A 23,834-nucleotide genomic window follows, 5' to 3' on the forward strand; every position below is an offset into this window, starting at 1 on the left:
GGAGACACAATATCAAGTTGTCCTATTGGTAATGCTTAATTTGATCACTTGGTAAATGAAGTGGTAATTATTATATAGCTTTGATGTAAAGATACATTTTTCCTTTATAATTATTAACTAATCTGTGGGGTTATGCTTTACGAGACTATGAATATGCTCCCATCTTTCACTCAGTGGTTTTAGCACCCATTGATGATCCTTTGCTTCATTTACTAATATACCAGTATGTTGGCTTGGAAATAGTGACTTTTAAGTCTATCATTTCTTTCACATTGATTGATTAGAATTTTACAGCTGTTGGCAATCTTGACAAAAGATAAAAACTAATTTAAAATGTAAAATCAGAGCTGTTTATCAGTGTAGATAGATTGTTCATAATACCTAGTTTCTACATGCCAGTTTAGATTTGTATTGTAGTATTTAATTTGTATTTTCAATGAAATAGGCTACTAGTATGCACTTTAGGTTCTAGATTTTTCTTAATTAACTACCTGCAGTGTTTCTAATTATAATTCTGTGGATTGATTCTGTAAGCTACTTAAGGATTTTTCGGTGCTTCTCCTTTCACCCATGTCTTGGTATTTTATTTTGACAATTCTCTTAATTATGGTTAGTAGATTGAATTATAAAATATGTTCATGAACTAAGTAGGACCTTAACAATGGAGAAGTATGTGAATTTTGAGAGAGTGGAGTAAACTTTTAAATGACTAAATTGAACAGCTATCTGGAAATAGACCCAACTCATTTAAGGATAAATGAATCATTGCTTATAAAAGGAGAAAAATGGTGATAAAATAGTTATTGGTTTATAAAGCATTTGCTTGAAGTATGCATTGAATAAATTTAAACTCTGTCTGCTTTTACTGTGCCATAGAGCTTGGTTCTTAGGCCAGCTGGTATTCATGGGAGGAATTCAAGCCAAATGTAACATCATATTAGCTTAATTGTAGTTCAGATTGAGGTAGTTTTGTGCTTTGCAGCATAGGAATTTAATATGTTTGAAGGGAAAGTTACACACTACAAAATAAAGTAAATTGCACTATTAAGATGCTCTGTATATCCAAAGTGGGAAAGGTGGGGAAAGTTCAACTCAGAATAAACAATGATTATTGTTTTTAGAATTAACTAATTATATGTATGATAAAGTTCTAGAGACCAGTGATGTTTTATTGAGGGAGAACTTGGGAACCTACCAGGTTTGAAAATTAGAATGCCTAGCATAATTCTTTTCTTATATTACTGATATCAGTTAAATTTTCATTTATAAGATAATTCATAATACCTAAACATGTGACAAAAAATGATATTTCTTTGTGTTTTAGACTACCCCCATAAATATGGTCCACAGGGGGGCTGTGCAGATCATTCAGTATTTGAAAGGATGAGGAAGTACCAGATGACTGGTGTAGAGGAAGTAACACAGGTAAGGATTTTAATACTAGCTTGCATTTAAGAAATGAAAATGAACTTGGGCATGTGTTCCTGCATTAAATATGTTTGTTCTAGAATTTCTGAAATACTTATAACACTGGAGAAATATTGAAATTTTTTAATGCTTAAAGAAGCCAGTTAGCTTGCCTGTAATAAAGACATAGTGCTGAGATTTGAAACAAATCTGTGTGTCTCATTAATATTACATTATATGTCCGAAACATAGTGAGTCTTAATTTAAAAAACAATCAGTTTGAACTTGTGTTTTCTATAAATGTAACTATTTGTATTAATATTAAAATTAGACTGGTCAACTTCCCCTTGTTTGACTGGGACTTCCCAGTTTAACACTGAAAGTCATGTGTCTTTAAGCAAACTGAGATCATTAGCCACCCTAATAATAATAACAGTGCTGTTGATATTTTAATTGTAAGATATTTTGCCATTTGACTGTTCTTCTTTTATTCTTTTTTTGATCTCCTTTTTCCTGTAATAAGGGATAGGTTTATAGTTATTTAAAACATAAGTTTAGCCCTGGCCAGTGTGGCTCAGTTGGTTGGAACGTCCTCCCATACAACAAAAGGTGGTGGACTTGATTCCCAGTCAGGGCATTTGCCCAGGTTTTCAGGTTTGTGCCCGCGTTGGGGCGCGTGTGGGAGGCAACTGATCCATGTTTCTCTTTCACATCGATGTTACTATCCCTCTCCCTCTCCCTCTTTCCCCTTCTCCCCTTCTCCCTCTCTCCCTCTCTCCCCCTCTCCCTCTCTCTTAAAAACAAAATTCAAAGCAAGTTTAAAATGAAAATAAAAATATTTTTATGATAAAACATTTATCATGTAGTTTAGACATCCTTTCTAAAAGTAGTAGGCTAGAGTAATGTTTCTTGAGCTACTTGAGATACAAATGCAGATTTGTGTGTTTCTTGATCTGCAACATGCACAAACAATTCTGTTTCAGGTGGGACTTTCAAGTATAAGTGAGATTTTATTCTTGCATTCATTGAAAAACTATGTATTGATCTGCCATATTGTCAGAGACTGCTGGTTTTAGAAATATGTGGAGATTAAGACAAAGATTTATCCTCAAAAAGATTATCATTTACTTGGAGACACAGAGATACAATTGAGGGTAAGGGATAGAAGAGGATTAGTATAGAATGATGCTCTATACCAGAGGTCCTCAAACTTTTTAAACAGGGGGCCAGTTCACTGTCCCTCAGACATTCCATACATGCGCACTGCGGGCCCCGGACGAGTTGGCTACTAATAAGCAGGACAGGCAGCGGCGGCAAAAACACCCGGAGGGCCAGATAAATGTTTTCGGCGGGCCGCATGTGGCCCGCGGGCCGTAGTTTGAGGACCCCTGCTCTATATATAGGAGGAATTGTTAATCTAAACTGAGAAGTAATTGAGGACAGTAGTCATACACTAAAAGAATAAGTAAGAGTGAGGTTGGGCATGAATAGGTGGAAAGACAGTATACAGGCATACTTTGTTTTATTGCACTTCACAGATGTTGTTTTTTACCAAATGAAGGCAAAAAGATGAAGACTTGCTTTATTGCTATACTCACTTTATTGATGGTGGTCTGATCCCGAACCTGTAATATCTCAGATATGTCTACATACCTCAGAGGTATTAGAGATTATTAAAGGCCAGAGAGATAGTAAGACTGGTAAATAATTTTTAACCCTAGAGTGGGGTGTAAGATTAGAGACTAGGAGACTAATTAGAAGTTATTGCAGTTTTTCAGTAGAAAAATGATTTGTTCTAAGTGTCAGCAATGTGGAGAGGACAAGACTATAGATTGCTAGATATAGCAGAGTTTAACAGTGGCTAGATATAAAGTTAATATACAAAAACAGGTCACATTTCTCTTTTTGTTGTTTGTTTTTTAAATATATTTTTATTGATTTCAGAGAGGAAGGGAGAGGGAGAGAGACACACCCCCTGCACCGCCCCCCTGCATACTCCCCACTGGGGATTGAGCCCGCAACCCGGGCATGTGCTCTTGACCGGAATCGAACCTGGGACTCTTCAGTCTGCAGACCGACATTATATCCATTGAGCCAGGCCACCTAGGGCTGGGTCACATTTCTCTATATCCAGTAATAGACTATCAGAAATGTAACAAAAGAGAAGACATTGTTAATAGTATCAAGAATATCATGTATTGAAGAATAAATGTAACAAAGAATTATAAGACCTAATTAAGGAAAATTATGAAGCTATATAAGATGTGTTAAGATTACTTTATTTATTTTTTAAAAATATATTTTATTGATTTTTTACAGAGAGGAGGGGAGAGGGATAGAGAGTTAGAAACATCAATGAGAGAAGCATCGATCAGCTGCCTCCTGCACACCCCTAACTGGGAATGTGCCCGCAACCAAGGTACATGCCCTTGACCGGAATCGAACCTGGGACCCATCAGTCCCCAGGCCGACGCTCTATCCAGTGAGCCAAACCAGCCAGGGCTATTTATTTATTTATAAATGTATTATTATTGAGGAAGGGAGAGAGAGAGAGAGATAGAAGCATCAGTGATGAGAGAATCATTGATTGGCTGCCTCCTGCACGACCCACTGGGGATTGAGCCCTCAACCCAGGCATGTGCACTGACCAGGAATTGAACCATGAGATTCTCAACCACTGAGCCACTGCGGCCAGGCAAGAAGATTAATTTTAAGTAAATGGAGAGACATACCTTGTTAATGTAAAAATAATCTAATCTAATAAAAGAGAAACATGCAAATTGACCATAACTTCGCTATGTCCCAAGCCACACCCACCAGCCAATCAGAGCGACTATATGCAAATTAACCCAACCAAGATGGCGGCTGGCAGCCATGGAGCTGGAGCAAGCAGGAGGCTTGGTTGCCCTGGCGATGGAGGAAGACAAGCTTCCTGCCTGCCCTGGCCGGCTGTGGTCTCTGCTAAAGGCAAGAAAGTTTCAGTTATAGAAGATTAATAAATCCCAGATACCTGCTTCCAGCCAGCCTCCACTGGGAGCTTGGGTGGCTGGGCGCCGTGGCCAGCCTGCAAACAGCCATCAGCCCCTCACCCAGGCTGGCCAGGCACCCCAGCGGGGACCCTCACCCTGAAGGGGCTGTGGCCAGCCTGCAAACAGCCATCAGCCACTCACCTAGCCTGGCCAGGTACCCCAGCAGGACTCCTCTCCCTGAAGGGGGTGTGGCCAGTCTGAAAACGGCCTTCAGCCCCTTACCCAGGCTAGCCAGGCACTCCAGCAGTGACCCCCACCCTGAAGGGGGTGTGGTCAGTCTGAAAATGGCCCTCAGCCCCTCACCGATGCTGGCCAGGCACCCCAGTGGGATCCCCATCCTGATCCGGACACCCTTCAGGGCAAACCAGCCAGCCCTCACCCATGCACCAGGCATGTAATAAAAGGGCAGTATGCAAATTGACCCTAACAGCAGAACGACTGGGAGTAACTGTTCACTATGACACACACTGACCACCAGGGGGCAGATGCTCAATGCAGGAGCTGCCCCTGGTTGTCACTGTGCTCCCACAGAGGGAGCTCTGCTCAGCCACAAGCCAGGCTGATGGCTGCCAGCACAGCATTGATGGCGGGAGCCTCTCCTGCCTCCTCAGCAGCGCTAAGGATGTCCGACTGCAGCTTAGGCCTGCTCCCCACTGGCAAGTGGACATCCCCCGAGGGCTCCTGGGCTACCAGAGGGATGTCTGATTGCCAGCTTAGGGCAGATCCCCCGGGAGTGGGCCTAAGCCAGCAGGTGGACATCCCCAAAGGGGTCCCAGACTGCGAGAGGGCACAGGCTGGGCCGAGGGCCCCCCCCCCTCCGAGTGCACAAATTTTTGTGCACCGGGCCTCTAGTATATCATAAAAATATTAATTTTTCCATGTTGATTAATAGATTAAATATAATTTTGATGCAAATTACAAAAGGGTTATTCACAGCACTTAGATGGGTCTAAAATGCTATACAGAAAAGTAAAGACTAAGAAGAAGTAGGGCCAATCTAAAGGTGATGAACAGGCAAGAGGGATTTGCCCTAGAAGGGATTAAAAATTATTATACTAAATGAGAGTATAATCTTAACATAGAGATGAAAACAAATGCAGATATGAAACTTTGTTATTTGGTAGAGTTAGAATCTCAAATCAGTGAGGAAAAGTAAAGATGGTTGAATAAATGGAGCCAGAAAAAATGGAGCCAGAAATACTTTTCTAATGTTTAACCATTTAGAAAAAGATGAAGTTGGATCTCTATCTCTTATTTAAAACAAAACAAAACTTCAGATAGATTAAAGTATTAAATGTCTAAAATGAAAACATTGAAACTTTTAGTAAAAATATTAAGTAAAGATTTCCCTTTCCAGTTATGATTAAATAATGGGTATCCACATAGCTTTCTTGTAGAAAACATGAAAACTAAACAAAATATATGAAACAGTTGTTTTCAGACATTGGAAGCAGACAGTACAGGATGCGATGTTGAGAGGGAAATATAAATATCTCTGATTTTCCTGACTTCATGACTGGAGGCAAAATTTCAGGTGTGTCACAGGGAAGGGGATCTCAACAAGAGCAAAAAGTGCACAGCAATCTTACTGAGTTGAAGAGACAGGTCAGAGTTCAAGTAGGCAGAGTTTGACAGGAGACAGCTACACCTAGAAAAAGCTCCAGATAGCTGCACAAGTGTTTCCTTTAGTTTTAGATGAATACTAAGCTATACATGCATAGGGTGAAATTCTATGAGGAAACTACCAGAGAAAGAAAAACTGTGGAATCAATGTACTATTAGAAATTATACTTTGTAGAGATCCCAAGCCATATTAAGAGTAAGGCTAATTTCACCCTAGAGTTAAAAGCTACTGGAGACCTGCCCTAACTAAGTGGAAAAACCAAACTCCAAAAAGATCAAGTTGACTTTCAGGTAAATTAACTGTCTGTCAGAACAAAGTTCAATAATACTTGTTAAAAGAGTACATAGCCCTGGCCAGTTTTGCACAGTGGTTAGAGTGCTGGCCCGAGCACTGAAGGATTCTGGATTTGATTCCTGGACAAGGACATGTACCTGGGTTGTGGGTTTGATCCCTGGCCCCAGTTGGGGTATGTGCAGGAGGCAACGGATTGATGTGTCTTTCACATCAATGTTTCTCTCTTTCCTCCTCCCTGCCTCCTTTCCACTCTCTCTAAAAATCAATGGGAAAAAATATTTTAGGGTGAGGATTAGCAATGAAGAAAGAGTACACAGAATGCAGATACTCAATAATGTAACATTAACAGAGTCCAGCATTCGTAAAATATTACTAGGTGACAAAAAGTTGAAAAATGTGATCTCTAATCAGGAGAAAAGCCACCCAGATAAAAACAGAACCAGAAATTATAGGCATTAGCACAGAAGGACTTAAGATAATGGTTATAAATACATTCAAAGAATAACAGAAAAATCTGAAAACAAAGAGGAGATAATCGAAATAATAAAGAACTAAATGTAACTTGTAGAACTGAAAAGTACATTTTCTTAATTGAAATTTAATGGATAGGCTTAAGAGCAAATTATTTACTGCAGAAGGCAACATGGGTAAATAAAGGACAGTAAAAAATAGAAACTATCCAGAGCTAAGCACAAAGAGAAAATAATTGGAGTCCTGGGACAGCGGATACAGGAAAAATATTTGAAATATTAATGTCTCCAAAATTCATGGCCCAGGAATCTCAATGAAACCCAGGTAGGATAAACACAAGGAAAACTGTACTAGGGCAAATTACAGTCAAATTATTGGAAACCACTGAAAATGAGAAAACCATAAATAAAAGCAGCTAGAGAAAAGAAGATACATTTATATCCAGGGAAACAACTGTAAGAATAACTTCTGGCTTCTCATTACACAGTGCAAACTGAAGATTACATAATGACCTCTTCAAAGTGTGCTGGGGAAAAAACTACCAAACTAGGATTCTGTATTTTGTAAAATAATTTTCAAGAATGAGGGCAAATTAAAGATCTGTTTCACACAAACAGGCTGAGAGAATTTGTAAGAGATTTACACTGCAAGAATTGTTAAAGGAAGTTCTCCAGGTAGAAAAAGAATAAGAGATAGAAATATAGATCTATGCAAAGAAGTGAAGAGCAGAACATAGTAAATATGTAGGTAAATATAAAGGACATTTTTTCTCATTTAAAATTTTTATATAGAAGGAGTGGATAAAGATAATTTATGTGAATGGAAAGGGGGAAATGCTGGGGTAGCAATACTTACATCTGACAAAATAGACTTTAAAACAAAGGCTATAGTAGGAGACAAAAAAGGACACTATATAGTGATAAAGGGAGCAATCCAACAAGAGGATACAACACTTGTAAACATTTATGCACTTAACATAGAAGTACCTAAATATGTAAAGCAAATCTTGATGAACATAAAGGGAGAGATTGACAGTAATAAACTCATAGTAGGGGGTTTTAACACCGCATTGACTGGATAGATCTTCCAAACAGAAAATCAACAAGGAAACAGTGGTCTTAAATGACATACTAGGTCAGATGAATTTAATTGATATCTTAAGAGACTTTCACCCCAAAGCAGCAGAATATACATTCTTTTCATGTGCTCATAGAACATTTTCTAGGATAGATCACGTTAGGACACAAAACACATTTCAATAAATTTAAGAAGATTAAAGTCATATCAGGTATCTTCTCTGACCATAATGGTATGAAAATAGGACTTTATCACAAGGAAAAAACTTAAAAACACACAAAGACATGGAGGCTAAATAACATGCTACTAAACAATGAATGGGTTGACAGTGAGATCAAGGAAGAAATCAAAAGTGACCTGAAAACATACAACAACCAAAAATCTATGAGACACAGTGATAGCAGTCCTAAGAGGGAAATTCATAGCATTATAAGTGTATCTCAAGAATTTAATTTGAATTCTCTATTATTATTTCATCAAAATTCATTTAAAATGGTTCTTTTACATGTCAACAATTGTTTAAGTATTTGGATTCAATTGCAGTGGTAATTCTTTAAACAAATACTACTGATTTGAGCATTCAGTTTGCCTGCCAAGTGTGCGTTAGGTGAGAACAATCTATAGATATAAAAGCCAAGCGACTGGAATAACGCCTGGTTGCTATGACGTGCACTGTGGCAGCCAACTGGCCCGATTGGCTCCGCACAACCTCTATGGGGGGTGGGGCCAGCAACCAACCTCCTGTGTCACCTCGTCCCCGCTGGTCCTGGCTGGCCGGACCCCACCCATGCACGAATTTGTGCACCCTGACTCTAGTTTAGTGATAAGCAAACAGAGATAAGTGTCTTTTTTCTAGAATTCATGAAGTAATAGGTGTTGGGGTGGGTATAGAAATTAATCAAATAACCACACAATAAATTGTAAGATTACTCTATGTAAGGACATGGGTACATGGTTTTATGAGGTGGTATAATGGATGAATTGACCTTCGCTAAGTCTGAAAGAAGATGTTAGATCAGGAGAGGTAGCATCAGCATGTGCAAGGACTGGCAGGAGACAGACTGTGTGTTGGAGGATTGGAAAGAGGACTAGAGTTGGGTAATGCAATAGGGTCTCTCTGTGAAATAATATGGAATGGGAAGAAACTGGACAGGTCATTAGAGTCTGCAGTACTTATTTGATGGCATATACAGAATTTAGGACTTTATCCGTAAAGCAATGGGAAGTCATTGAAATATATTATAGAAGTAAGTAATATTTTCAAGTTTGCATTTTGAAAAGATTACAGTATAGAGAATACATTAAAGGCTAATAGTGGATGTGGATAGATTACATTGTTTTTATTCTAGTACTCTAGGTAATAAGTGATGGTAGTTTGGACTAATGTGATGGAGACAGGTTTTTTAGGTATTTAGGAGCCAAATTTTGACGGGTAGGTAATACATTGGGTTTATAGAGGTGAGGTGGAAGAAGATATCAAAGTATTATAAACTACTATAAGACTTGCTTTATATTCAAATAATTACATATTAAACGGTATATTTTGAAAATGTGTAAAAGTGAAAGAATCTCTTGAATAAATAATATATCTATGCAGTAGATGTTATGAGTCTGAAAGTGATGTTTATGAAGAATTTTTAATGGCATGGGGAAATGTCTATGATGTTACATAATAAAGCAGGATATGAAATATTTTATAATGTGTACTCTTGTTTATAATATGAATTTTTTTATAATGTCTACTCATAATAAAGCAGAATATGAAATTGATTTTAAAGTATACTATATAAAATTATATTAGTGAAGCATGCTAATGATTAGAAATGACTCTCTTTTTGACAGACACCTAAAGAACATGCTGTTAATAATGGTCCAGAACTCTTGAGGAAAAAACGTACAACTTTAGCTGAAAAAAATACTTGTCAGCTTTATATTCAGACTGATCATCTATTCTTTAAATATTATGGGACACGAGAAGCCGTGATTGCTCAGGTACTTATAATTTTCCTACTATTTTAGGAGCTCTTGTATTGTAATAGCTATATTTTCCTCTAAAATTAAAGTTAGCACATATCTCATTTTGGAAAAATAAAAAGTATGTATTTTCAATTATGGTATGATGAAATATGTAAGATAACTATACAAAGAGCTGAAAGACCAGTTAAGATATTTGTGTCATTCAAAAGAGAGGTGTAAGAAAATGATTTCATGAAGGAGATGACACTGGAGCTTAGCTTTGAAAAGAGGATTGAATTTCAATTGTGGTTTTAATAGAGGGAAAGATAGAGGAATTGTTTCAGTAAGTATTTAATTTCTGTTCTGTATACCCATTGTACTTAGCACTTTCTAAGTTACCTTATTATTTGCATTTGTGTCTTAATCCTTTTTAAAGTATAAAGTATTTAGATATACCCTTCAATATGTTCTCATGTTGAAGGTATCCAGTGAGATACCTTTTGACTTTAAGGATTTGAGGCTGAGAATGAACGTGCCATTGTATAACTGGTGAATTCATTTTGGTGGTGGTGATGAGCTTAATTTTAGATATGTCTAAAAGCCAGGTAGTAATTCCATTAGGATATTGAAAATGTAGAACTGGAACTTAGGAGAGGTTTGAACTTTTTGCATGGAATTTCTTGGCATAAAGGAGATATAGGTGGTACATTAAAAGGAGAGAGAATGAAAGGGAAAGAATGAAATCAAAAGGGAAGAAACTGGGAAAGAATATCTATATATAGTCTATAGAATGAGGAAGAGAAACAATGGGCTAAAACATAATAGTTAAATAGGTAGTATTAAATAATTAGCCAAGTTAGAAACAAAGTTTCAAAGCAAAATGCACAGCCAATAGTGTCATCTTACAGAGATATCAAAGAGAATGATGAAATGTGTTAGATGGCAGGAATTCTCAATGTACACATATATATCAAGATATTTAAATATCTTACAGTTTTATTTATTAACGAGGCCCAGTGCACAAAATTCATGCCTAGCCCAGCCTGCACCCTCTCCAATCCGGGACCCCTTGGGGGATGTCTAACTGCTGGTTTCGGCCCTATTCTAGGGATCGGGACTAAACCAGCAATCGGACGTCTCTCTCACAATAATCGCTCACTTGGCTGCCTGCCTGGTCGCCCCTAACTGCCCCCATCCTGCCGACCTGGTTGCTCCTAACTGCCCCCCAATGCCAGCCTGGTCACCCCTTACTGCTCCCCCTGCCAGCCTGGTTGCCCCCACCTGCCCCCCTCTGCCAGCCTGGTTAACCCTAACTGTCCCCCCCTGCTGGCCTGGTCACCCCCAACTGCTCCTCCTGCTGGCCGGGTTGCCCCCAATTGCCCCTCGGTAGGCCTGGTCTCCCCTCACGCCCCCCCCCCCCCCACCCGCCGGCCTGGTCACCCCATGTAGCCTGCTGTTCAGTTGTTTGGTCATCCCTCACTAACCCCCCTGCTGGCCTGGTCGTAGGAAGCCATCTTGTGAGGGCATGACGGTCAGCTTGCATATTGCCTCTTTATTATATAGGATTATACCTCAGTAATGGTGGAAAAAAGTAGAATGACTTTTTTTTGTGGTTCTATCTTAATTTTAATTGGTTGCAAATGTATATAAACATTTATATCTATACATTACGTATCTTTGTCCACATGTGTGACTATTTCTCTTATTTTTAAATTAAATATTTATTCAGATTATTTTAGTTCCTCTTTTTTCCCCCCATAGCTCCCCTCCACCTGGTTCTCACCCCACCCTCTGCCCTTACCTCCCTGCCCCCCGTCCTCATACATAGGTGTACGATTTTTGTCCAGTCTCTTCCCAAGCCCCCACACCCCTTTCCCCCCGAGATTTGTCAGTCCACTCCCTTTCTATGCCCCTTATTCTATTATATTCACCAGTTTATTCTGTTCATCAGATTATTTATTCACTTGATTTTTAGATTCACTTGTTGATAGATGTGTATTTGTTCTTCATAATTTTTATCTTTACCGTTTTCTTCTTCTTCCTCTTCTTAAAGGATACCTTTCAGCATTTCATATAATCCTGGTTTGGTGGTGATGAACTCCTTTAGCTTTTTCTTATCTGTGGAGCTCTTTATCTGGCCTTCACTTCTGAATGATAGCTTTGCTGGGTAAAGTAAGCTTGGTTGTAGTTCTTGCTATTCATCACTTTGAATATTTCTTGCCACTCCCTTCTGGCCTGCATAGTTTCTGTTGAGAAAACAGCTGACAATCGTATGGGTACTCCCTTGTAGGTAACTGACTGTTTTTCTCTTGCTGCTTTTAAGATTCTCTCTTTGTCTTTTGCTCTTGGCATTTTAATTATGATGTGTCTTGGTGTGGTCCTCTTTGTATTTATTTTGTTTGGGGTTCTCTGTGCTTCCTGGACTTCTATTTCTTTCACTAGGTAGGGGAAGTTTTCTGTCATTATTTCTTCAGATAGGTTTTCAATATCTTGCTCTCTCTCTTCTTCTGGCACCCCCATAATTCGGACGTTGGTACGCTTGACGTTATCCCAGAGGCTCCTTACACTATCTTGATATTTTTGGATTCTTTTTTCTTTTTGTTTTTCTGGTTGGGTGTTTTTTGCTTCTTCGTATTTCAAATCGTTGACTTGATTCTTGGGATTCTCTAGTCTGCTGTTGGATCTCTGTATAATATACTTTATTTCAGTCAGTGTATTCTTTTTTTTTTTTAATTAAATCTTTATTGTTCAGATTATTACATTAGTTACTCTTTTTTCCCACCATAACTCCCCTCCACCCAGTTCCCACCCCACCCTCCACCCTCACTCCCCACCCACTGTCCTCATCCATAGGTGCACGATTATTGTCCAATCTCTTCCCTCACCCCACACCCCTTCCCCCCCACCCCCCAATAATAGTCCATTCCCTTTCTATGTTCCTGATTCTATTACAATTGCCTGTTCATACTGTTCATCAGATTATTTATTCCCTTGATTTTTAGATTCACTTGTTAATAGATGTGTATTTGTTGTTCATAATTTTTATCTTTACCTTTTTCTTCTTCTTCCTCTTCTTAAAGGATACCTTTCAGCATTTCATATAATACTGGTTTGGTGGTGATGAACTCCTTTAGCTTTTTCTTATCTGTGAAGCTCTTTATCTGGCCTTCACTTCTGAATGATAGTTTTGCTGGATAAAGTAGTCTTGGTTGTAGGTTCTTGGTATTCATCACTTTGAATATTTCTTGCCACTCCCTTCTGGCCTGCATAGTTTCTGTTGAGAAATCAGCTGACAGTCGTATGGGTACTCCCTTGTAGGTAACTGATTTTCTTTCTCTTGCTGCTTTTAGGATTCTCTCTTTGTCTTTTGCTCTTGGCATTTTAATTATGATGTGTCTTGGTGTGGTCCTCTTTGGATTCCTTTTGTTTGGGGTTCTCTGCGCTTCCTGGACTTGTAAGTCTATTTCTTTGACCAGGTAGGGGAAGTTTTCTGTCATTATTTCTTCAAATAGGTTTTCAATATCTTGCTCTCTCTCTTCTTCTGGCACCCCTATAATTCGGATGTTGGTACGCTTGAAGTTGTCCCAGAGGCTCCTTGCACTATCTTTGTATTTTTGGATTCTTTTTTCATTTTGCTTTTCCAGTTGGGTGTTTTTTGTTTCTTCGTATTTCAAATCTTTGACTTGATTCTTGCGATCCTCTGGTCTGTTGTTGGGAGTCTGTATAATGTTCTTTATTTCAGTCAGTGTATGCTTAATTTCTAGTTGGTCCTTTGTCACAACATCAAGGGTCTCATTAGATTTCTTGAGGATCTCACTGCATTTATTGGCAGTCTCACCAGTCTTTTCGAGGGCCTTATTAAGTTTAACTGCGGCTTCTAGACAGTTCTTTAAAGTCCTTAAAAGTGTGGTTTTGAACTCTATATCCAGCAGTTTGCTTTCCTCCCATTCTGTTGTTTGTGTCCTGTTTCTTTGTCTCGGCATTTTTTATGCTTCGCTGTGTCGATAGAGTTCCTTTCTGTGCTAAGTGTCCCAATTACCTGAGGTAGACACTCTTGGTGCACCCCCTTGTGGGCTTTGTGCACAGTCTTGTTGTAATTAAGCCTTGAGTGTTGTAGTTATCATGTGAAGAATTGACCTCCAGGCCAATTGGCTGTGAGAATCAGCTGTGTCTGCAGTGGGAGAACTTCTGTGCTGGAGACATCCCTCTGGGGCTAGACTTGCTTCAGGTGGGCTTTGGTGCTCACTGAGTTTTCCCCCTGAGTGTGTCTTTTATGGTTCAACAGAGCTGCAAACTCGATGGTCCCACTCTGACCTCTGGGCTTCCTGGCTCCTGGATCTCTAGGGAGCTGCTAATCTAGCCTTTGCCTGAGGCTATCCAGCAAAAGTCTCCCTGCAGGGCTTGGGCGGGGTGGGTCCCACGGGATCAATAGGGCGGGGTTAGCAATTATGGCTGCTCTCAGTCTTGCTCTCAGAGGCTCTGCTTCTCAGTGTCCCAGTAATTGCTGCAAGCCCCATGGAGAGAAAGCTGCCCTAGGGTTCTGAGTGATGCCAGACAGTCCCGCTTCTCCCATATGAGTCTGGGTCCCTAGAGACTCACCTGGAGCTGGCGCTTATTCCTCCCGATTGAAAACAACAACCACGCCCTCAGCCTCCAGCCCGCTCCGCATGCACTCCGCACCTTAGTATTTTACTTCAGCACTGCGCCTTCTCTGAGTCTCAGTATGTTTTACTCTTTCCTCCTAGTTGTAGAACTTCCACTCAGCCAGCCTTCCTGTGGTTCTGGATGATGTCCGTTCCGTCTTTTTGTTGGAGTGGTTGTTTGAGGCAGCAAACTCCGGTGTTTACCTATGCCGCCATCTTGGTTTCTCTCGATTTCAGTCAATGTATTCTTAATTTCTATTTGGTCCTTTTTCATATCCTCGAGGGTCTTACTAGATTTATGGAGGGTCTCACTAAATTTATCGGTGGTTTCTAGAAGATTCTTGAGTAACCTTATAACCGTGGTTTGAGCTCTATATCCAGTAGTTTGCTTTCCTCCATTTCTTTCATTTGTGACCTATTTTTTTGTCTCCTCATTTTGGCTGCTTCCCTGTGTTGATAGAGTGGCTTTCTGTGCTAGGTGTCCTATACGGCCCAGTGGGTCAGCCTCCCCAGTTACCTGAGGTGAACACTCTTGGTGCACCCCTTTGTGGGCTGTGTGCACAGTCTTGTTGTAGTTAAGCCTTGATTGTTGTAGGTATCACTGGGAGGAATTGACCTCCAGGCCATTTGGCTGTGAGAATTAGCTGTGTCTATGGTGGGAGAACTTCTGTGCTAGAGACACCCTTCTGGGGCAAGACTTGCTTCAGTGGGGCTTTGGTGCTCATTGAGTCTGCCCCCTGAGTGTGTCCCTTATGGATCTGAGGAGTTGTAATCTGGATTGTCCCACTCTGACCAATGGGTACTCTGGCTCTTGGATCTAAGGAGGTGCTAATTTAGCCTCTGCCTGAGGCTACCCAGCAGGAGCTACGGAGAGATCTGCAGATTCCTCTTCTTTGTTTGGGGTTTGGAGGTGCCCAGATGAGGCCTAGCTGTGAAGCAATGCAAGCTTCTGTGGGGCCTTGGGCCTTCTTTTGGATGTTCTGGGTCTCTCTGACTCAGCTGCAGTTTGTTAGGTAATTTTAGATTGCAAAGGGCCCGGTTATTCATATGCAAAAGCTTCTGTGCGCAGCTTGGGTGGGGCGGGGTCTCGGGAAGACAACAGTGCAGAGCAAACAGCTATGGCTGATCCTCAGCCCTGCCCTAAGAGGCCCTGGGTCTCAGTGTCCTGCGGTAATTGCCACAAACACCTCTGAGATAAAGCCACCCTTGAATTCCACCCGATGACAGACAGTCCAGTTTCTCCCCATATGAGTCTGGGTCCGCAGAGACTAGCCCAGAACTGGAGTTCAGAGCAGTCGGGATTTTGAGACTCCCTCTCAATTGAAAAAGACAACCATGTCCTCAGTTGCCAGCCCTTTCCACATGCGCCTCCGTACCTCTGCACTTTACTTCCGCACCTCCTCTGAATCTCAGTGTGCTTTTCTCTTTTCTTCTAGTTTTAGAATTTCCACTCAGCCAGCCTTCCTGTGGTTCTGGATGGTGTCTGTTTTGTCTTTTAGTTGTATTTTTGAAGTGGTTGTGTGAGGCAATATCTGGTGTTTACCTATGCCGCCATCTTGGTTTCTCCTCAATAGAAATTTTCTAGAATGACTTTTTTAAGAAGATGGTATATAGATGTTTGAGCTGAGTTGAGTCTGAAGGGTGATACCCTAGGCATAAGAGAACAGGTACAAAATGTAGTTGATTTTCAGTTACTAGAGATTATTGATGAGCTTTAGGCATGCTCTCAATGGAATTGTGAAGGTGGAAACATTGCAGACAGTAAGGAATGGGTTGGCAGTGAGATTCTAAGGAAGGTGAAAAATAGAGAAAAATATGGTGACTTACAATAATATTTGGGACTGAAATGGAAGTAGGGATTACAAGAGAAGTTGGTTGGAAGAGGAAAATAATACAGTAGGGAAGCAGTGTAAGATATAAGAGAAAAAAAATTGATGTGAAAAATGATCTTGAAGATCCATTAAGGATTTGGGTCAGGAATAAAGAGAAGTTACCCTTTAAGGAAGGGATCGGTGGATGAAGATGGGACGTCAGTAAAGTATGAAATATAATAACCTGTGGAGAAATGTTTGAACCACCACTGTTGAGAATGGAATAGACTCAGAAGGTTTCTAGGCCAAACTGAGGTTAGGCAGCATGACTTTTTAATGTAATCTGTCAGCACTGTTAGAACTTTCTTTATCAATGTTTGGCTACTTAGACTACTTTTGAAATCATCATTGTTAATGCTTCTTCTTAACTATTGTATGTTTTTTTTTTAATTGTATGTTTATATAATTTATTTGAAAACAGTATATATATAGGGTGTCCCAAAAAATGTAATACATACTTTGAATAATTATAAAGGCAGTGTTTTAAGAAATATTTTATTTTCAAAATGTAATAGAATCTACAGACATTTTGTGTATACATTTTTGAGGGGACACCCTATATATGTATATACAATATTACATATATGTAATATTTTACATAAATGGTAGCAAGTGCTTTTTGTAAATGAAGATGGGAAGGTTATGTACAGAGTGGTTTAGAAGCCAGAGAGTTTAGTTGATAGTTAGGTAGATAAACAGAGTATTATTTTGTATTCTATTACCATGTTAATCTCTTCCTAGAATTTAGCAAAATTTGAACATCTTATTTGTTTTTTTATTATTCCCCTCCATCACCCTGGCAAATAAATTTCTGTAAATTTATAAGGACTTTTTCTATTTTGTTTACCATTATATCCCTAGCACCTAAAACAGTGTCTAGTATATAGTAAATGGTCAACAAAACAAAAAAATGAAAATGAATTTTAAAAAAGTGTGGGGAAAAAAAGCCCAAAACTTACAGAAAAAGCAACAACCCAAACTGTACTAGTGCAGCATTAGAAAGACCAAAGTCAGAGAATAACTGAGTGTCCTGATAGTACCAGGGAAGTTCTCAGAGATGTTTGAGCTGAACTGAAACTGAAGGATGATGCCCTAGGCATTAGAGAACAGCATGTGAAAAGGCGTATAGATGTCATATGATAGGATGGATTGAGGAAACAAAATTTTATATAGCTGAGAAGAGTGCAGATTTGATTGGGACCAGAATCTGGAAAAGCACAGAATCTTCCCTTTTAGCTCCAGCTCACTAATCTGTTTCATTCTTTCATCTGGTATATGGTGTAGACATTTTAAAATTTGAATGTGGTGGAACATGAATAATTCTTGATTTGGGAGATGGGAATTCAGTCTTTTTCACATTTTCACATTGTGTCTAAAATGTTTTTCTTTTTTTTTTTGAATCTGTAGATATCCAGTCATGTTAAAGCAATTGATACAATTTATCAGACCACAGACTTCTCCGGAATTCGTAACATCAGTTTCATGGTGAAACGCATAAGAGTAAGGAGTTTTATTTATTTATTTTTGATTGTTTTTTTGAGTAAGGAGTTTTAATAATTAAATACGTTAAAAAGAAGAAACATCAGGACCATCTATACCAGAGGTCCTCAAACTTTTTAAACAGGGGGCCAGTTCACTGTCCCTCAGACATTCCACACATGTGCACTGCGGGCCCGGGACGAGTCAGCTACTAATAAGCAGGACAGGCAGCGGCGGCAAAAACACCCGGCGGGCCGGATAAATGTTTTCGGAGGGCCGCATGTGGCCTGCGGGCTGTAGTTTGAGGACCCCTGATCTATACTAATAAGGAGCTAATATGCTAATGGTCGATGCGCTGTAAAGGGTAACGACCAGGTCATTAGCATATTAGCTGGGGCGTTGTTCTGGAGATGGGGCGGAAGCGGGGAGGCGCACGGAGGAGGCGGGACCATCCCGTGCCGGGGAGGGCAGTGGTGAGAGCCCATAGCGCCCCCCTCACTAGTCCTTCGCCACCCACTGCTTGCACTCTGAGTGCCCCATGACCCAACTGCCAGGGGAAGGAGCATAGCGCAGCAAGCAGCAGGCTTCCATGCTCTCCTCCTGCGCCTTGATGGGGCAGAGCTGATGCTTTTCTCCAGAGACTGGGTGGAAGTGGGGAGGCGCCCAGAGAAGGCAGGACCAGCCCGAGGTGACTCGAGGGACTGAGGGCGGGGCTTGAAGCGGCCAGGAAAGGCCAGAAGGTTTGGAGGCTGGGCCAGGCATGCTGGAGCTCTGCCTGGATAGGTTTGGGTGTCAAGGCAGGGCTTGCAGGTGGGTGGGCGCTGCACGCTAGTCTCCTAGTGTTTACATAAAGAAGAAGGCTTGCTTTTTATGCATGCAATAGTTTACATTGTATTTACTGATGCAGTTTATCTTTACTCTTGGCTTTTATACACACACATACATATGTGCACACACAGAAGGGATACCTGGGTTTATGATTTAAGAGTAAAATCTAGCCCAGCTGGCATGGCTTAGGGGTTGAACCTGGACTTATGAACCAGGAGGTCACAGTTCCATTTCTTGTCAGGGTTTACTAGACACTATGACATGCGCTGACCACCAGGGGGCAGACAGTTGACCAGTTGCTGTGATGTGCACTAACCACAAGGGTGTAGATGCTCTGACTTTGGGTTAGCTTGCTGCTGGGGTCCGGCCAATTGGGACTGAGCGAGATGGGCCAGACACGCCCTGGAGCCCTCCCCGCGGTTCCACCCCAGCCTGACGATGCATTGGTGGGGTACCTCAGGCTGGCCTGCACCCTCTCGCAATCCGGGATCCCTTGGAGGATGTCGGATAGCTGGTTTCAGCCTGATCCCGCAGGCCACTCCCCTTGGGTGGGTGCCAGATGCAGGGCTCATGGCTGGCCAGCGCTGCTGTGGAAGCGTGAGCTTCTCGTGATAGGGACTGATTGGGCATGAGCCCGCGGCAGACACAGATGAGCGGGAGCGGCAGGTAGGAGCTGCAGGCGGCGTTGGACTGCGGGTTTCGGCCCGATCCCTGCCGGCCACTTAGAGGGACCCCACCCGTACACGAATTTGTCCACTGGGCCTCTCGCATACATATATATACATATACTAGAGGCCCGGTGCACAAAAATTTGTGCACTCGGGGGGGGGGGGGTGGGGGGGTCCCTCTGCCCGGCCTGTGCCCTCTCGCAGTCTGGGACCCCTCAGGAGATAATGCCCTGCTGGCTTAGGCCTGCTCCCAGGTGGCAGAGGGCAGGCCCAATCCCTAGGTGCAGCACCTGGTCGGGCTCAGAGCACGGCTGATTGGGGAGTTGGGGCATCGCCCCCTGTCATGCACAGAGCAGGGTGGATCGGGAGGTTGCGATGCCACCCTCAGTCACGCTCAGGGTAGGGCTGATTGGGGGGTGGGGACAACGCCCCCTGTCACACTCAAGGCAGGGTCGATGGGCAGGTTGCGGCGCCACCCCCTGTCACACACAGAGCAGGGCCAATCGGGGTTGGGGCACTGCCCCCTGTCAATCACAGAGCAGGGCCCATTAGGGGGGTTGGGGCTCCATACCCTGTCACGCACAGAGCAGGGTCGAACAGGGGGTTGGGGAGTTCCCCCTGTCACGCACAGAGCAGGGCCCATCGGGGGTTGGGGAGCTCCCCCCTGTTACTCACAGAGTAGGGCCAATAGGGGAGTTGGGGCACCGCCCCCTGTCACACACAGAGCAGGGCGGATCAGGGGGTTGGGGCGCCGCCACTGTCACACTCCAGGCAGGGCCGATGGGGAGGTTATGGCTCTACCCCGTCACACACAGAGCAGGGCCCATTGGGGGGTGGGGGGTTGGGTCGCCGCACCCTGTCACACACAGAGCAGGGCCGATCAGGGGATTGGGGCACCGCACCCTGTCACACACAGAGCCGCAGGGCGATCAGGGGGTTGGGGAGCTCCCCCCTATCAGGCACAGAGCAGGGCTGATCAGGGGGTTGGGGCGCCTTCCCCTGTCACGAACAGAGCAGGGCCGATAGGGAGGTTGTGGCCCCGCCCCCGGTCACACACAGAGCCGCAGGGCGATCAGGGGGTTTGGGTGCTGCACCCTGTCACGCTGATCCCGGTGCTGGGAGGCCTGTCGGCTCCGCTGATCCCAGTGCTGGGAGGCATATTACCCTTTTACTATATAGGATAGAGGCCTGGTGCACGGGTGGGGGCCAGCTGGTTTGCTCTGAAGGGTGTCCTCGATCAGGGTGGGGGTCCCCACTCGGGTGCCTGGCCAGTCTGGGTGAGGGGCTGAGGGCTGTTTTCAGGCTGGCGGGTGTATGAAGCTCCCAACCACTCCTTTTTTTCTTTTATTTATTTATTTTTAGTCTGGGAGCCCTCAGGGGCAGGAGGGGACCCGTCTCTCAGGGGGAGGCGACGCCCCAGCCACTGCCGGCAGTGCAAACCTCGGCCAGCCCTGGTTATCTGAGCCTCGTTATTAGCTGTGGGTGCCGCCATCTTTGAGGGCGTGACAGTCAATTAGCATATTCACTCCTTATTGGCTGTGGGCGCCACCATCTTTGAGGGCGGGGCAGTCAGCATATTCCCTCCTTATTGACTGTGGGCACTACCATCTTTGAAGGTGGGGCAGTCAATTAGTATATTCCCTCATTGGCTGTGGGCGCCATGTTTGAGGGCAGGGCCGTCAATTAGCATATTTTCTCGTTGGCTGTGGGTGCCGCCATCTTTGAGGGCGGGGCAGTCAATTAGCATATTCCCTCATTGGCTGTGGGTGCTGCCTTCTTTGTGACGGTGTGAGGGTCAATTAGCATATTCCCTCCTTATTAGATAGGATATATCATGGTTGTTTTGGATTTTTGTGTATGTGTGTTAGATGACCATAACAGATTTTTTTTGGTTAATTGTTAATGGGTAAGTTAGATGTTCTGAAATCAGTCCTTAGGCAATTGCCATTCTGCTTCTAAGCCCCTTGGTTTTACTGAAAGTTGTAGATCCTAAAAAGATCAGTAATTCTTATTTTATTAGCTTTTATATCCTCCCTTTACTATTGATATTTTCAGTAGATTGAGGTTTGCCTTCTAAAAAATGTTTACTATCATACTTACCCTTTTTATTCTCTAGCAACAATATTGTATGTAATTCTCTGACCTGTTTTAAGAAAGCCAAATTGTTGTAGGACTTCAAAGGACATATAGGGGCCTCTGAAATGAAGCAGAGGCTGATAAATGAAAGCTTTTGTTTAGCAGAAGTTTGTTATCAGAATACCATTATTCTTCAAATTGTGAAGGAGGAACCTGTACTGGGAGTTTAATAGCTAGTGTCAAAAGAAACATTCTATCCTGGGCAGTGTTGCTCCTTGGTTGAGCACCGAGCTATGAACCAGGAGATCATGATTCAATTCCAGGTCAGGGCACATGCCCGGTTTGCAGGCTCGATCCCCAGTGTGGGGCTTGCAGGAGGCTGCTGATTAATGATTCTCTCTCATCATTGATATTTCTATCTCTGTCTTCCTCTTTGAAATCAATCTATAATAATAAAAGCATAATATGCTAATTAGACTGAACGTCCTTCCAGATGAAGCTGGGGCTGTGAGGGAAGCCTGGGTCCTGGGTGCCTGACAGTGGCTAGAGGAAGCTGGTGCCGGCAGCCGGGGGAAGGAAGGCCTACTCTTGAATGAATTTTGTGCATCAGGCCTCTAGTAAAATTTATATTTTTAAAAAAGAAAGAAACATTCTAGAGGAACTCAGCCTGAAGTAGTAAGAGAAATGAATTGGCAGTAAAATATATGTATATATATAATTTTTTGCCACACTCAGGAGAAAAAATTGAACTTGTAGAACTTGTAAGGAAGATCCAAGTTTGTTTTATGTTCTAGTGATTAGCTGAAATACAGGGTTTTATGTTCTCATACTTGTCACCATACTAGTATATAGGAGATTTCGCACTAAAAGAGATTTGCTCAGATGATTGAATTTAGAAACTGAACTTGATTAGAAATAACTTGTTTTTCCTTAACAAGTGTTCAAGAATCTGTTAAATACTTGCTCAGAAATGTAACACATTCCACCTTGCCTTTCTTTTTTTCTTTTTGGCTTCTGAAATCAGGTAAGGGGTTTGGAGGTAGTGTGTACAACCATAGAAGCCTTAATTGAGGCCTAATTTCCCAGGGGCCCCAAACATATTGTTCAGGTGGATTTAGAAGGAGGTGAATAGAGACTTACGCTAAGGCTCTGCTAACAATTAGTTTTTTAATTTTAGATCAATACAACTGCTGATGAGAAGGACCCCACAAATCCCTTTCGTTTTCCAAATATTGGTGTGGAGAAGTTTCTGGAATTGAATTCTGAGCAGAATCATGATGACTACTGTTTGGCCTATGTCTTCACTGACCGAGATTTTGATGATGGTGTTCTTGGTCTGGCTTGGGTTGGAGCACCTTCAGGTAGTTTGTCTATGTCTTGATGTAATACTTGAAATGAAAAGCAATTTGCAGGGCAGACTGAATTTTACACAGTATAAGAGAAAGTGATGCCTGTACAAGATTCATTAGCATGATATATATAAATGGAAAAATAAATGAAGCAGCTTTTTATTTTGAAATGAGTACCAGTAGGGAGATATCCTGATATTTTGGTACATTCAGTAGCTGAAATAATTTTATGAGAAAAAGTGGTACTAATTTCTGAAATTAAAAGCAAAATATTAAATGTTTTACAGAAGTTAATTTTATTAATTACTAAAAAAATGTTTAAAAGAAAGTTTTATAGTTAAAAGGGGAAAACCATGCTTTGCTTCTCTCCTATAATGAGATAGAAAGGAGAGTAACCCTGGTCAGGAGGAGCAGGTAGAAAGAAAAAACCTGCTTTTATTATTTTTCTCTAGTCATTATTATTATTATTAAAAAAAAAATTCTTCACCTGAGGATATGTTTATTGATTTTAGAGAGAGGAAGGGGGAGAGTAGAGAGAGAGGAACATTGATCAGTTGCCTCCTGTACATTCCCTGACCAGGGATTGGACCCACAACCTAGGTATGTGCCCTGACTGGGAATCAAACCCAAAACCTTTTTGGTACATGAGATGATGCTCCAACCAACTGAATCATCTGGCTAGGATTTTTTTTAGTCATTATTATTATTTTTTAAAAAATATAGTTTTATTGATTTCGGAGAGGAAGGGAGAGGGAGAGAGAGCTAGAAACATCAGTGATGAGAGAGAATCTTTGATTGGCTGCCTCCTACACAGCCCCTACTGGGGATAGAGCCTGCAACATGGGCATGTGCCTTTGACTGGAATCGAACCCAAGACCCTTCGGTCCACAGGCCGACACTCTATGGACTGAGCCAAAATGGCTAGGGCATGAATTTATTAATTGAAAGATCCATAGAAAGAATCACAGACTCTTTGAATATGAATTTTGCCATATATAGTTTGCTAACTAGTCTGTCGTCTTCTGAGCTATATGTACAGCAATTCTTCTGATGCATCAGTTT

General features: G+C 41.9%; 1 protein-coding gene across 1 annotated transcript in view; it reads left to right on the forward strand.

The window, feature by feature from the left end:
• ADAM10 (ADAM metallopeptidase domain 10) overlaps window positions 1-23,834 on the forward strand; it is a 168,303-nt gene that overhangs the window by 89,785 nt on the left and 54,684 nt on the right. Inside the window, exons 5-8 of the mRNA XM_081105358.1 lie at window positions 1,325-1,425; window positions 9,745-9,894; window positions 17,780-17,872; window positions 22,601-22,784. Coding sequence (XP_080961484.1) covers window positions 1,325-1,425; window positions 9,745-9,894; window positions 17,780-17,872; window positions 22,601-22,784 — 528 coding nt within the window. The remainder of the gene's footprint in view (window positions 1-1,324; window positions 1,426-9,744; window positions 9,895-17,779; window positions 17,873-22,600; window positions 22,785-23,834) is intronic.

This window comes from Myotis nattereri (assembly GCF_964212035.1).
Source record: "Myotis nattereri genome assembly, chromosome: 1".
Classification (NCBI taxonomy): domain Eukaryota; kingdom Metazoa; phylum Chordata; class Mammalia; order Chiroptera; family Vespertilionidae; genus Myotis; species Myotis nattereri.